This window comes from Diadema setosum, unplaced genomic scaffold (assembly GCF_964275005.1).
Source record: "Diadema setosum unplaced genomic scaffold, eeDiaSeto1 scaffold_24, whole genome shotgun sequence".
Taxonomy (NCBI): Eukaryota; Metazoa; Echinodermata; class Echinoidea; order Diadematoida; family Diadematidae; genus Diadema; species Diadema setosum.
The window spans coordinates 417,359-434,017 of record NW_027307651.1 but is presented as its reverse complement, the minus strand read 5'-3'; the positions used below and the strand labels follow the sequence as shown (position 1 = coordinate 434,017).

General features: G+C 37.5%; 1 protein-coding gene across 1 annotated transcript in view; it reads right to left on the bottom strand.

Moving 5' to 3' along the window:
• Positions 1-5,074: 5,074 nt before the first annotated feature.
• The window catches only part of LOC140245713 (uncharacterized), a 72,829-nt gene continuing 61,244 nt past the window's right edge, over positions 5,075-16,659 (bottom strand). The window contains exons 7-8 of the mRNA XM_072325250.1: positions 16,313-16,479; positions 5,075-5,269 (exon numbers count right to left, since the gene is read on the bottom strand). Of these exons, the coding sequence (XP_072181351.1) occupies positions 5,075-5,269; positions 16,313-16,479 (362 nt within the window). The remainder of the gene's footprint in view (positions 5,270-16,312; positions 16,480-16,659) is intronic.

The following is a 16,659-nucleotide window of genomic DNA, read 5'->3' as shown; positions in this document are numbered from 1 at the left end:
TGAGCGCTTGTGTATATGTATTCACGTGTCCACCACTACTGCGCTGCCCGGACGCGATGTTTGTTATTGCCCGGACAAAGATGGCGCGCGGCCTCTTCATCTCTATGGAAGCAGGAGCCCGTCAAAAACACGGATATACGTCGCGTAGTAATACGAATTACTACGCGACGTAAATAATTACGTCGCGTAGTAATTCGAATTACGACGCGACGTAATTATTTACGTCGCGTAGTAATTCGAATTGCTACGCGACGTACATCCATGTTTTTGACGGGCTCCTGCTTCCATACATCTCGGCACACGATCTGCGTACGCGCCACACGCATAGAGATGTATACTAATATCTCTATGGCCACACGCAGTCCGCGCTCTAGTATATTATTAGTATACATCTCTATGGGAATTCCCAATCTCCACGCGCGCTCGCAAAATGTACTTACAATACATACGACAACATTGTGTTCACCATGCATGGAGGTAGAAAAACCAAGTTTCTACCTCCATCATGGTTACATACAGTAACACAGCTTGCATAATGGAAAACATGTCCGAACCTTCCACATACAACACACGCTTACCAGAGCCACATTTCAATATACCAGTTCACAGACGATCGTGGCACAGATCACAAGGGGGAGGGGGGGGGGGGTCTCTGAGCCCCCTGAATCCCCAGTAGTTATAGGCTTTGTTCTTTTCGTTGTTGTTGTTGTTGTTGTTTGTTTGTTTTCATTTTCGTCTTCAGATTAAAACAAAAAATAGATATAGACAAGTTGCATAATACATTGCATATAGGCCTATTACGTAACAGTATGAAATGAGGGATTGCCCGTTCAGCCATATCTACAAAATGTGACTGTTCTTATTTCACAGGGTCCCTAATTTTCAATACAAGAATAATCCACTGTATACACAAAACATAAAGTGAATGTCAACAATAATCAGAGATAAGTAAAGAAAAACAGAGCAAAGAAAAGAAAAAAATACGAAGAGAACAAACCTAAAAACAAAGCATGACTCATATACACCCACCCCCTCACCCCTTCAGTGTGTTTTTATTTTTGTATTTTTTTTTTGTTTGCTACAAAACTCTATCTAGATAATCAGATACTGTAGTTCTTGAGAGTTCTAGCAGGGTTTTTTTCTTTGCCATCAACTCTAGTAATGACAAAGTTACATGCTGTCATTTCAGGCGAATTTTAACTAAGGTCTGCAACGTTGTCATTGATGAGCGCCACAAGAACAATTGTTTTGATTTTCCTTGTGAGGCTGTAACACATGCTAAACCGTGAACTGTACATAAAATGACACTCAGAGAATCCCATTCCATTGGACAGATTCATTTTGTAGAGAGGTAAAGTTGACAATGATAACTGAATTCAGTGGCGGATCCAGAGGGGGGCGCAAGAGGCGCACGCCCCACTTTATTTATCGTTAAAAACAAAAGAAATAAAAATTAAAAAAAAATGAAATGAAACCCAGAAGTGGCACCAGAAATAATAGCTGCGCCCCCCCCCCCCCCTTTACAGAATTCCTGGATCCGCTCCTGGAATTATAAACATGTCGATTGTTAAAATGTTTAAAGGAGGAATGTTAATTGAAGACAAGCTGCACAGCCTGTATGAAAATAAGAAATATATAAATAAACAAATTCTACATTTTCCTTTCTTTATCATAGAATGACCCAATAGTGCTGTTCTTACTTTCTCCCTTAGGTCAACTGAATAGGAGAGGCAAATATACGGTATAGGCATATCCTTCAGAGAAGGTGCAAAAATAACCATTGCCACACATTATGTACGTACATATACGTGTATAATGTCTGCCAAAAGGTTTTCCCATTCACTTTGCATGTAATGTCCCAAACGTAACTAAAAGGTATTTGTCCCATACGTACAACTTTGATTGATGAAGGACTAATTTAATTCAAACATCTAGTTTTGCTAATCAGGAGTAAAAATGAATAAACTAGAATTTCCTAAAGTATGATTTGTCAATTTTAGAAATCTTCAGAAAAAAAAAATAAAAAAAAAACACTCTCAGATCCTTACGTATGGGACATTTCGTTCTGGAAAAATGCATAATTTGCATAACTAATCTGCTGAACTTTTCTTACCAAGTTGCAATTATACTAGATCATACAGGGATTATGTCCATATAGGAACTATTACAGGTCAAGAACAAATTCAACTGATTTTACATAGTTTTATTTGTCCCATGCGTATATATAGGTTTGTTTTTTATTTACGCAAATTAAGGCAGTATTTCGTGCCTATCATTTGCATAATCCAATATTTTCTTTGCTGGAAGTATATAATTCAACTTTTTGGCTACAACATGATATCAATTTTTTTATCAAATCACGATGAATTTTGAGCATCTGAGGGGACTTAGCTTGGACTTGTCCATATTCCATTTCAACTCGGCGTCAATATAAATTCCAAGATATTTTGTCGTTTCAACATTTCGAATTTGTGTATCTTTTATTTTGACATCAGTGTATGACACCTTGAAAGCGTAAATCTCGTACCAATAAGCATACTGACGGTATTTGAATAATTGACCTATAATTCTCTCATATACAAACTGCGAGGTTATCAGTGTCAATTGAAACGTTTGTTCTGTTCAATCCACATTGTATTTCTAATTATTCCTGTCGTGAAGAAAGTGAGATGTGTGTTAAGCTACTGTCGAAAAAAAAAAGGAAATGAACTTGAACTTGAACTTTCCAATTTACAGATACAAAACTGTATTTCAATTGTGAAGAAACGAAAAATATTTGCCAAGTCATCTGATGAACCGCATTGAAACATTCCAATACAGTTTTCATCATAAAACACAAAGTAGCAGTAGTAGTAAAAACAAGAGTGTAGGTCTAGTTGTGGTAGTAGTAGTAGTAGCAGCATAGTAGTAGTAGTAGTAGTAGTAGTAGTGAGTAAACGAAGTAGAAGTCGGCAGTAGTAGTTTTTTTTTTTTCGTGTAGTATCTTCTTTCATTCTTTATCAATTAAAAAAATCCCTAAAATCACCGTTTTTTTTTTTATTTCCACGTTTCTAGTTATTTGTCTCATTTTCATTTTTGCACCAAGTGACCCTTAGACCATGCAGGGTTTAGCCCGGATAGCTGACCGGCATATACGTCTACCAAAAGATGGTAATTCCATCAATATACATGCGCTGACTTGATATGCGTTCAGTGTCTTGAAAACAGTTTCACTTACCTCCGGCAGTGCGGCCACATCGCAAAGAAGCAGTCAGTGTTATTACTAGAGCGAAGAATGATATTTCATCCATCATAAGTAGAGAGTCAATTTAGTCAAAACAGAGTGAATACAGTTAACGCTTATGATCCTGATCTTCGACGAGTCTATCATCAGCAGTTCTCACGTGCGGCGATGCTTGTCGCAGACATTCATGCACATACCTACAGCATGTTGGTCTTTACATTCACTAGTCTGACGAAGTGTGTATCCCGCAAATTGCGTGGCATAAAACCTACAGGATCACGTTCATCGAGTCATACATGTACAATGTATTAGCCTGTTCGTTCGTGTGTGGCGAGTGCATTATAACGATTCCGGATTTGGCTTACATGCCGAACATTATCCGTTTCACACAGAAAATGTTTCAAATGTCTAGCGGCCAAAGTCCACACTGTCATGGAGAAGGCCTACTCTCTTTCAAACTGGTTCTTCATGGATTCCGCATGCGCCTGGAATAGTGCATTCAGAGAGAGCATCAATGCACCATTATTGTTATGATGAATTAATAGAATGGCTCCAGTTCAAGGGACCGCCGGCGTGATGTTGTCTCCACTGTACAGAGCATCAGACCCATTTCGCCCGAATTCACGAAGATGGCACATTATTGAAACCATAGTTAACGGAGACCGTTACCAACGGTTTCCAGTCCGCCCTGAAGATCGTCCAGCGGACGGGACGTGAAACCGTCGGTAGCGGTCTCCTAGCGCCCAAGAAAATGCCATATATAATAATAATAATGGTAATAAATAATGATAATGGTAATGATAATAATAATAATAATAATAATAATAATAATAATAATAATAATAATAATAATAATAACAGTATTTATAGGCATACAAAATCAAAATTGAACTCGAAACAACAATCGATCTCCTGATTATTCGTTCTTACAAATGCGTCGCTTCCCCCAGATTTAGAAGAAAGTGTATCCAAATTTCAATGAGGGGTATTTTTGTAGAGGGATTCACCTCCATCAACCACACATGTTTGTTGTTGTTTTTTTCTGAATGAGGTGGTATAGCTTACATTTGATGAGTATTTTAGTATCTTTGGTTATCCAAAGTACTTTTTTAATTTGTAATAATTATATCCGATGTAGAAAAATTGAATTAGAATTACAAAACAAAAACTAACAAGCAAACAAAAGTGACGGGCTGGTCCACAGGCAGACAGGTGTGATAGCCTTTTATCAAGATTGGCTATAACGAGCGAGCGAAGCGAGACAGTGAAGATTCAGTGCTGATTGATCCTAAAATAGACTTGTGACAGACTAGACCAACATTTCTTTTTTCATAAATAGCCTTTGGAAGTACAAGCAATAATTTTATGCTTGTTAGGCAATTCACCTAAAAAAAATATATATATCTGACTAAGAATCAGACATCCTACCTGACGTCGATGATAAATACATGTATCTAATTCGTCGATATTGATCTCTTATTGCAATAAAAAGATATGAAAGAAAATAAAGATTGATATTGCATATAGAATACTTAAATCAAAGATATACATAATCATCAATGATTGCTGAGATAAATTTCGTGAAAGCTACGCGGTCAATGCATAGAGTTCGGCAGCTGACACCTCCTCTGTCTTGAGAGAACAGCTTCTATGTTCTTCTCCTATCCATACATCGGACGCGGAGGGCGTACAATCCTTTCAAAATGGCCTGAGCCAGTAGTACTGTAAAAGTCACACCAACCACGGTTGCGGCCGCAATGCCGAGCTGGCTTTGGAAGTCGAGACTGGGAGAAATAAAGGTGCCCATCTCCCCAGCCGCCCAGTAAATGATAGCGAAGAGCAGGAATATGGTCATATACAGATACGAGTACCAGGCAACAGCCAGGCATGTACGAAGCGGACGACGATCAGGGTGAGGAAGATTTCACTGAGGCAGACGACGGCGGGCAAGAGGCCTATGCTGACGTAGATGAAGATCGGTACCTTGGCATATACGAGATAGTACAGCACTCCCCAGAAACCACTGAATCTGGTATCGAAATTTGTCTGAAAGTACAACGAAAGATGATTAAAAGACAAAGAGAGAAACAATGATGGTGATCGACTCTAAAAAATGGCGCGAATCACGGTTTAAACGAAAAAGAATGATTAATAACCCAATGTCACGTCTTTATCAGATTGGTTAGTATGGGAAGAGAGTTGTCCTCGCCCAAAATGTCCGTTATTTTAGTTGAAGAAATACACTGATATAAATTTGGTTCGTTATTCCGAAGTTTTTTTGTTTGTTTTGTTTTGTTCTATTTCAATCCGAGTACGAAATGGTGTTCGCCATTCCAAGGGATCGTTCATCCGAAATGAAATAAGGTTCGTTATTCCGAAGGTTCGTTTATCCAAAAGTAAAATAAGGTTGGGAATTCAGGGGTTCGTATGTAAACACTTTTTTTTTCACCTACTGATTAACAAACCTTCGGAATAACAAAACTTATTTCATTTTCGGATGAACGAACCTTTGGAATAACAAACCTTCGGAATAACGACATCAGTGTTTTGATTAACGAACGTCTAGACTGCAAAAACAGTGGTGTTAGATTTAACACAATGGGTGTTAAATCTAACACCGGCCCAGCTTCAATAAAGGACCACACCATCTGGTGTTGAAGATACACCGTCACTGATGTTAAGATACCCAACACCCGTGGGTGTTAAGAATCTATACCAACACCAGACTCGGTGTTTTTTCAACACTTAAGAGAGTGTTAAGAAGTTGACACCATATGTGACCCTGCACCTCAAAACAAACAAAAAGTCGCCAGACAAGAATTTTTAGTTAAGACCATATTCTGTAAGAGCAGACTTTAAGCTTTAAAATGATGTATAACTCAAATCAAATGGACTCTACTAACCTATCTAAATACTGGAAAGAAAGCACAAACTCAGGAACAGTGTGAACTGAGAAAAGAGGCTCTGAAGTACAGTGCCCGTTCAAGCGCTTAATCTTTACCAAACCGTGCTGGCTGTGCGATGAATGGGACAAAAAACAGGAAGTAAGCCACCAGAGTAACAACAATGAAGAGATTATCAGATTAAACTGAAATTAAAGGTGCCTCATTCACACATTCTGTCAATAATTAATGCCATCTTTCAAAGCAGTAGCACTATCCTTTCAAAAGTTATTAAAGTTGAAAGTGAAGAGTGTGAACAAGGTTTTTCAGAAATGAAAAAGGGATTCTAAAGACACACGTAATCAATTCTACCAAAAATGTTCTTCAAGATAAACTGCTAAAAAACACACTTTTTTGCCCGTTTTATGAAACCAAAGTTTAGCATAAGGTAGAAGAAGACCCGCTCTTTCAGAAAATATAAAAAAGTCAGGTTCGGCTAGGTTGACCCATTTCACTTATTTTCAGTCCTCACGCAAAATCAGTGTGTGCGACTTTATGCTCGTTTTGAGGTGCACGGTCACATATGGTGTTCATTTGACACCCCAACACCAGTGATGGTGTAAGTTCAACACCCATGGTGTTAAAATATACCAACACCAGCTTTTAGTGTTGCTTAGATTATTAATAAGTTGACACCGTTTGGTGTTCTTTTGACACCCTTTAACACCAATGTCGGTGTAACTTCAACACTATTTGTTGTTAGAATCTATCTCCCAACACCTGTCATTGTGTTATTTTAACACTTCCAAGTGCTATAAGTTCACATCATTTGGTGTTTATTTGACACCATAGAAGTGTTGATTCAACGCTTCAGAGTGTGAAATAAACTCCAAGTAATGCCAACTTATCAACACTTTGAAGTATTGATATGTTGACATCATTTCACACTCTCCACATTCAATCGCACAAAATAACACAGTAATGTAAGTAGGTGAAAAACAGTCACGTGCTACAAGGTTGATCAAAATATTGTATAACTGTCTGTCACAACAAAACACAATAATTCTATTACATGTAATGATAGCCTCATCTCTACAATATAAGTATTAAAATGAAATGCCTTTGGCCCTTTTAGTTGGTTCTTTGATTGTCTATGCAAATGAGATACATTATGGCTATTGTTGCCTCAATATCAAATTTAAATACTCCTTCTGAATACCTTAGGCCTTCTTTACACTACACTGTAAAAACATCGGTGTTAGATTTAACACCACGGGTGTTAAATCTAACACCGATCAAACTTCAATAAAGGACCACACCCACAGGTGTTAAAAATGCACTGTGAAAAGTGTTCACCTGACACTTCGTGGTGTTAATTTGACACTGCACCTGGTGTTATTTTGACACTGTACTGGTGTTAATTAAAAAATGACACCACATGGTGTTGATTTGATATTTGCTGGTGTTGATATCAATGGTTTAACACCCGTCCAGCTTCAATAAGGGACCACACCAGCTGGTGTTACTTTGGTGTAAATTTATTTTCACATTTTTCAAAAATCTAGTATTTTAATGTAAAATTCTTGATCGTCTTGTTTAAATTAAAAATCAACAAGAAGTGCAGTTACTAAGAAACTCTTCAAAAAACAGTTTAAAATTTGGAAATGACACCCGTAGGTGTTAATTTAACACCATAAATGAGCACCGAAAATTTAACACCAGCTCGGTGTTCACTATTTAACACCGGACTTTTTGCAGTGTATTAAGTTGAATTTTCAAATGAAAAATTCATACTAGTGGTTGTGGACAGAATGAAGTATGAGTTCGTGATAAGTTCAGCATTGATTGTGACGTCATAGGCGGGCTTGTGAAGCAGAAAATTGGGTATCGGCCTGTGGGGGCGCTATAAAGGTGTGCTGCTAATTTCGAGTTCCGAAACTTTCGTTGCCCAGAGCTGCCATTGATTTAGCTCAGATTTCGTTACAAGCCCAATGATGTAAGTAGAAATGAGTATGATTGTAAGCAGTTTGAGGTTTCATTTATCCTTTTAGCCATTTGGCTTAATGAATGACGAAGTATTAATGATATAAATGAGGCAACAAAATACAGTGTAGTGTGTGAATGAGTTGCCCATGTGGAGTGGTTGAATAGGTGAAAGTACACAGTCGAAGGTGCACGTTGCATAGCGTATACGTAATGAAATACCTACACAGTATAACGTAGTGATGATGCACGATGAATAATTAGGCCCGATGATCTACGTTAGATAAACAGCACATGATTATGATAGTGTATAAAGAGTACTGTAGTTTAATTGAGGTAATTATGGAAGAGATAATGCCTATGTAAGATGTATAACAAGGGCAGATTAGTGAAAGGTACAGTGTGAGGTTGCTATGTGTAAGAAGGCATGTCAGGGTCATGCATGGCCAAGGTCAATGATAAATGCAACTGTATGTTAGTGCAGGTAGACAGTGCCCTTGCACATGTATTATGCTAGTCAACATCAAAGAAAGTTTACTCATCACACTATGGGTTTAACAGGCAAATAAGAAGACACTACATATAGGTGATGTTTGGTGGAGAACATTTATTGATGGCAAGTAGAGTTATGCAAAGGTACATTACTGTACACCAATAAGTCAGAATGATTACTCCTTTGGTTCATGTTGTGTAAGAGTTGATGATGTTTCATATTAAATTGCAGATTGAACCTGCTGCCATGCACGGTATCTCGTCATGGGTGTCGGGTCACCCTGTGTGGTTCTTGACGTCATCGATGGTGTCTGGGGGTCATACGTTACACTAGTATTAGATCTTCTTGGCTTTATAATTCAAATGTTCAAACTGACTTGCCTGCTAAGATGTATAATTCAAATATTCAACATATATCAGCCAATTTGTTTTTAAAATTTGAACATAAGACTCTTTCTTTTGATCAATGCTATTGCAAGTAATGATACAAGCATGTGACATTCGGGGGCCCGTTTCATGAAACTTGTCATCAGTGACAACTGCTACATTTCTATGTCAAATTTGCTCTCAGCCAATCAGATGCAAGGATTTCAGTAGCTTGTCACATCTATGACAATTTGTCACTGATGACAAGTTTTATGAAACGGGCCCCAGATCATCTAAAAATTAAAATGACACACATTAGGCCTTCTTGGCCCAATATTTTCAACTAGAACTGGATGTGATTGATACCCCCACCTAAAACTGAGAGAGCTAGCTCAATTCTCGATATTCTTGTATGCCTTTTATGGAAAAAACAAAAGTGTTGTTACCATAGCAACACATTGTTCAACAGTGAGATCAGTGTGCGACTCATTTAAAGATTACAATGGTCACAGGTGCGAAACCTCAAGTCAGATGCTAGAAAGCTGAGGGAGCTTACCCAATTCACAGTATTTATTTGTTTGATTTTCATTTAAAAAGATGGTTACCATGTAACATCTTCTTCCAACGTTGACAAAAGATGTGCTTTACACAAGGAAAAATTACATTGGCCCTCTGTGCAATATTTCAGGTCAGATGCTCAAAAACTGAGGGAGATAGCCTAACCAACTGGTAATGTGTAAGATTTTGATTTGAAAATGTCATTGCCATGATAACACTTTTTTGACAATAACAAAAAATGACATTTGACAATAACAAAAAATGACATTTGCACATTAACGTACTACAGTCATGACAGTGGTCACGTGCCAAATTTCAAGTCAAATGCTTAAAATGTGAGGGAGTTATAAGTCAATCACAATATCTTTGATTGCTTTGTATTGAAAGAAATAATGTTAGCACGGCAACGTATTGTTTAACATTGACGAGAAAAGTGTTTTGCACATTTAACATTTATCCTGTCACAATATAGGTGTCATATCTCAAGTTAATTGCTAAAAATTGAGAGAGTTAGCTAAATCCACTTGTAGTTTATATGATTTTCATTACAAAATACCATTACCATGGCAACACACTATTTGACAATGACGAAAGATATCAATTTGCACATGTACATAATACAGTGGTCACATGTGCCAAATTTAAAGTCAAACGCTCAAAATCTGAGGGAGTTAGCTGAAATCACACGTTTTGGGATGATTTGTATAAAGATGTTGTTGCAATCGAAACGGATGTATGACCCCCACAAAAAGTGTCTAGCACGATAACATATCATAGTGACCATAGGTATCAAATTCCAACTTAAATGCTAAAAAAAAAACTAAGAGAGCAGCGTGATCCACACAATTTTGTATGATTTCTAAAACTGCCATTGCCATGGCAACAGATTTCTGGACACTCGAATTTCAACAGAATTGATTTAAAACTGAGTAGCTTCATCCATATTCTGTAATCTTTATGAAAATTTGATGTTACTATGGCAATGCATTACTCCACACTGACAAAAAAAAAAGGTGTCTAGCGCACGTAAAAATTACAAGCTCGTTGTTCTATGTCCCCTGGACTAAAGGTAATCACCTCTTCATCAATACTGTCATCGACTAATAAAGCGTACTGCTTCATCAACTATATCATCAGTCTCTATCTCAGTTCCTCAATCACATTGCCGTAGAACTGGATTTGGAGTATCTTCACAATTTCATCGTCACAGTGATGATTCTTGAAGTGTCTTCTAAAACCACTGAACGAATCAAATTATGTCCGTGCACAGCCCCCTGGCCGCAATTTATTGTTTGTCCATCACTCAGTCCATGTTTGTAAGGCAAACAGTGAAAAAAAAATCACAAGGGTTTCAGTGGGAACTCCTACAAAGAATGCATCGCTTCATTTCTTTTATTTGCAAGTTTAGATCTCAGTTCATGAACTCGGGTTGATTCCGAATGTCCTAAGGTTGAGGAGAGGTTTTGCATACCGTAGACCAAACACATCTTTAATACGCTTTGAACAATGTGTTGAAGGGACTCTGAATGATATCACCAGGGCAGGGTAGTATCAAGTGGTCAACAAGGAAGTAATATTGCTTTATGTTATCCTTCTGACGTCCTCTGTCAAGCAAGTAGAGCTGGATCAGGCTGTGCAGGTGGTGGTGATTTCTCTGAAACGAAACAACATGAATAGCGAGCTAGGAAATCGAATTTGTAAATCTTATTCCTGTAAAGTGCGAGTTGCTCGTTTTGCCGGAGGACTGTTTTCGGGTTGCCTGTGCGTCCGTAATCGATTTTGTTGGTAGCGTATTAAACTTAAAGGAGAACTCCGGATGATTTTTAGACTTCAGCATTTGAACATCCGATTCCAGAAACTGATTGCGCTGGATACAGAGTTTCAGAATTTATAGTGACTGCGATGAGGAATAAGAATGGTTTAAAAAATCATTGTTTTCTAAATCACAATAAACGAGGTTGATGACAGCGGTTTCACATAAGAATGCATAATGAGATGCTGAAGGAAGCTGAATAAAAGAAAAAAAACATGCATAAATTCCACGCAGATGAAGCTGGAATATGGTAATGGATATTATTAATACATTGCTAAATTATTGGAATATGTGAGCCTCCTATGACATCATCCTTGTTACGTCTAATTTGTTCCGGTTTTTAGAGTGTTAATTTATCTGGTCAAAGATCACAATAAATCCCACAAATGTATACAAGGCACTATCTATTTACGTGCTACATGATATGATAATTACGCTATTATAATCAAATATGATGAATAATATGATAATCGTCTGGATTTCCCCTTTAAGAACTTTTTCGGGTATCCAAATGAGGCTTGGCATATGTATGTATGAGAGGGCGAAGCTGTGTCTATAAACTTTTGGGTACATATGCTCAAGGTCAAATGTCAAATGCTTAAAATTTTACCATTTCCCTCATAATTATCTCTGCAATTCCCAAAGTTATGTCCATGAAACCTAATATACATGCGTTACCAGTCTCAGATTCTCTAGGGAGACTTTTGGGTCATGGAGTTGAAGGTCAAAGATCAAAGTTTAGGTAAAAATGCTAAAAATTCACCTTTAACTCTATACTTTGGAAATGGCTCAAGGAATGTTCCTGAAAATTCAAGTGTGCACGTACTGCTTGATGATAATTCTCTTCAAATGTTGGCTTAATGGGATCAAATGTTATTTTGAAAAAAGCTAAATCCGACTATAATTTTAGTGCTGCAATTACACTTTTTCCTCCATACCTTGGAAATAACTCAATGCATGCAGTAAAAAAAAATAACACTAGGAATGTACATGAATCACTGCACAATGTTTTTTTTACGTGAATGATTTTGGTCATGGGGTCAATGTTCAAATGAAGTGTTAAAATGTCTTTTTTGCCATATGTTTTAAGTGGCACAAGGAATTGTTGTAAAAATTGGACGTTACTAAGTTGTGATTATCTAAAAAATTGGGTGTTACTAGTTATTACAAGATGTGATTATTTCATGAAAGTTATTTTTCTTGGGGTCAAAAGGCATGCAGGGTCAAAGGTTCAGAGAAAATGCTCCAAAGTCAAAACACTTGCTGTGTGAATCAACCTTGCAATCTGAATGAAATCCGATTCAAGGAATGTTTGCACACTCAACACACTTGACGTTGTCCCGTCAAACTTTCTAACATCTCTTTCAATATTTTGTCAAACATGTGTAACTATGTGTCGTCTCATATTTTCAAGATGTTTTATAGACCTATTGAAAGAATAATGCCAGATGGCAAAGGCATATCAGTGGCCATAATGATATTTCTAGTTTAATTCTAATTGTTGAGTTTGTCACGAAACTTGATATGCAGCCATGGCAGAAGTGGTTGATTAGGTTGATTAGCACATTTTTGATCGTATAGACACGACCAAACGAAGGGTGAAGAATGCTACAAACATCCTAATTCATTCCATTTCACTTGTTTTATGAAGAATATAATCAATCAAACAAATGAATGAATAAATAAACACAGAAACACACACAAAAACCGACACCTTTTTGGTGTAGGTAGTCCTGATCACGTTTTTGCAGACATTTTCGAACAAGGAAAAATAGGATGGATACGGCAGGAGGTATACCAATGACTAGTCCGATGATTAAACTGATGTTATCACGTTTTCCTGAAATGATATAGACACAGTAGAAGACACAGTTGTTCATAACTAGATTTAGAAGTCATTGATTAGCTACAAAAATATCCCATAATTTAAACAACATCAACACATTTTGCATAGTGCCAAAGACGTAGCTTACTAAACAGGTACAACTGTTGGACACAAAATTGTATTTTTACAGGCCCATGACTTTACTTTTTTTTTGTACATACATAATTACTTTGCAAAATAGAATCTTATATGATTCCATGGTCGAACAATTACATTACTCAAAACTTCCTACTCAAAATAGACTTCCCCATGACAAATCAGAATCAAAACATTTGTTGAAATTATAGTTACTGTTTCGTCATACTGTATTTTGTTTTTTTGTTTTAGTAGTAAAGGCAGAAGCTATGTGACTCGTTATAATCAAGAAGCACAAACTTCAAAACTTTTCACAAAACCTGATATAAGCAGAAGAGTAATTTCTTTGGTCGACGTTCCATTCAGTGAGTCACCGGTAGATCTGCTCAAGAAGGTTTGCTCTGCCCCACGTTTAGCTGAAACACAGATTTTCTCGAATTGTTCGTATGTGTCGTCAGATAGTGTTGCCTGTCGCGAAGCCATTGGTGTAAGTCTCTTTCCAGACTCATCGGTCCATATCATAAAAACGTCAGGCTTGAACCCACTCACGACACACGTAAAGCTAATGGAAGATAGTGTTGGGAGGGTTTATAGTGACCTCGTCTACAGCCACTCTGTCTATTTTCCAATTGGTCTACTGGCAAATCGTCCATTACCGATTCGTCTAATACCAATTTCGTCTACAACTTGTTTTGTCTAGTACACATATTGTCTAATAGTCACTTTGCCCACTAACGATACTGTCACAGTGTGAAAAACTTGCTGTGTTACATTTGTGCTGGATGTGTAATTTATATCAGAAGCAATCATGCAGCATTTACAATTATGTCCAAGGTGGACGGGTTGGGCGGTCGAAATGTAATTCTGTTTCGTATGACTGACAATCCGTTTGTGAAGGAAGATTGTAACTGAGCTAGTTTATAATTAGGGCCTATTTAGTTATTTTACGACCAGGATGTCGATTGGAAAGTCGCGTCTCACCATTAATATGTCTTTACATTCAGCATGTGCGGAATAATTGACAACTTTAAAGAATAGACTATTATTTATTTTTGTACCAGGGCAGGGTTATGAATAGTTCGTGACACTACGGTGAGACGGACTGGACACTAGGCAAAGTGGTATATTCATTATTAGCATGACCAGATGGGAATGATCAGTTTGGATAAATTGTTGAGAGTATACCAGTTTGGAGTAGACCAATATTGGGTATAGACGAGTTGGGAGTAGACCAGATGGGAGTAGACAAGTTGGCAGTAGACCAGATGGGAGTAGACGAGTTGGGAGTAGACGAGTTGGGAGTAGACGAGTTGGGAGTAGACGAGTTGGGGAGTAGACCAAACGGAAGTAGACGAGTTGAGAGTAGACCAACTGGGTATAGACCAGTTGGGTGTAGACCAGATGGGTATAGACCATGTTGGGTATAGATGAACTAAGGGTTGGACGATATGGTAACTAGACAAAGTAAGTTTAAATGAGATGACTTGTAGACGAGGTGGGAGTAGACAAAGTCGCAGTAGGCGAAATGGATATTAGACGACATGACAAGTAGACATTGAGTATAGACGACTTGGCTATTCGATCAATTGCTCGGTAGACGAAATGCTCCTTAGACGAGTTGGGTATTAGACAGTACGGGTAGTGGGCAAGGGGACTATTAGACAATATGTGTACTAGACAAAACAAGTTGTAGACCAAATGGGTATTAGACGAATCGGTAATAGACGATTTGCCAGTAGACCAATTGGAAAATAGACAAAGTGGCTGTAGACGAGGTCACTATAAACCGTCTTGATGCCATCGCTGGTGAAAAGGAAGGCCATGAGACGACACACATTTTGTACTGAAATTAAAGGGACTGTTAGTACTGGTTGAGGTGAGGATTCAGCTTGTAACGTTTTGCGAGATATTTATTAACCACTCTATGAAATGTTAAAGAGCTTACAATTCTAAGGGGAATCAAGTTTATTTGAAATTTTAAAATCGGGTTTGAAATGACTGAGATATCTAAAACAAGGAAAAACAAAGAAATCCCAAAAAAAGTCGTGGCCTGTCAAATTTATTAGGATCAGGGTTTTTTATATCTCGGCCATTTGAAGGCCAATTTTCATCAAATAAACGTTGTATCCTTCTTGAAATTACATGTTCTTTCATATTTCATAAGAGGTTTCTCATTATCTCACCGAAAAATGTTATAAAACTGAATCTTCACCTCAACCAGAACTGTACGGTCCCATTAAGTTTCTTACTTAGCAAGTAACTAAACAAGTGTTCATTAACTTCTATCACCTCTTTCTAGGATACAGAGTTACAAATGTACCGTATTGTTTGCAATCTTTCAAATAACGCTTAAAAGTGAAAACAAAAATGCTAGACGATGGAAATTCAATAAATCCACACTAGTGAAATAAAGATAGGTTGATCTAAAATGATAAAATATGTCTTGCCCTTTTTCATTATAGGTCAAAAATAAGGAAGTTAAGGTCCTATCCAAAGGACCGTTTGAAGAATTGACAAAACCGTGCCATGGAAGGAACATTTCACTAAGGCAAATAGCAAACAAATAGGTGGAATACGATAATGATTACGCATACAATTACATTGCCATCCCCTCTCTTATGATATAGCCTATAACATCTCGTTATACCTTATAGGCGTGGGCAAGTCCACAATGAATACACTGACGAATTAAAAAAAAATAGAAAAAGTAGAACTAAGAAAATAATTGACAGAAAGATAAATATCATTACATAAAAAGAACAAATCCTTTATTATAATAAGTAGTTGTCGCATTGTGTACGAGCGGACATCATGCCATAATGATTGTTAATTCTTTCAGTTGCCACACGTCTACTGAGCCGTTGCTTTGATTTCATCAAGGTGTCTCACAAGTTAATGTAAACGTAAGAAGAAAAAAAAATCATCACCTCCTTGTATGATATAGCAAAAAAAAAAAAAAAAATCACTTACAGCTAACTGTCAAAAGGACGGAATTTTTTGAAATTCTCCATATTCTTCAGAATTGCGCGACAAACATAAAGACCGTCATCTGCCACCTTCAAGTTTGTGATGACGAGGCTGAAGTCCCTGTCTATGTCGAACCCTTTCTCCCAGCTCTCAAAGTTCTCATCAATAAATTTAGCCTTAGTCAGCTGCTGCTGTGAGATGCTCTCCTTGACCCAGGTCACAGCTGCAGGCTCCCCTTGGAAGTGACATGGCAGTCGGATGTCTTCCCCTTTTCATCCCTAAACGCTGGAGACAGTATCTACCACTGAGAATACAATGACAGAAATTTGAGTATTAGCCAATGCATTGGCCTCCACAATCGTCTTTTGTATGAAGCACACGTATGTTACATCGAATATGCACAAAAACGAAAATA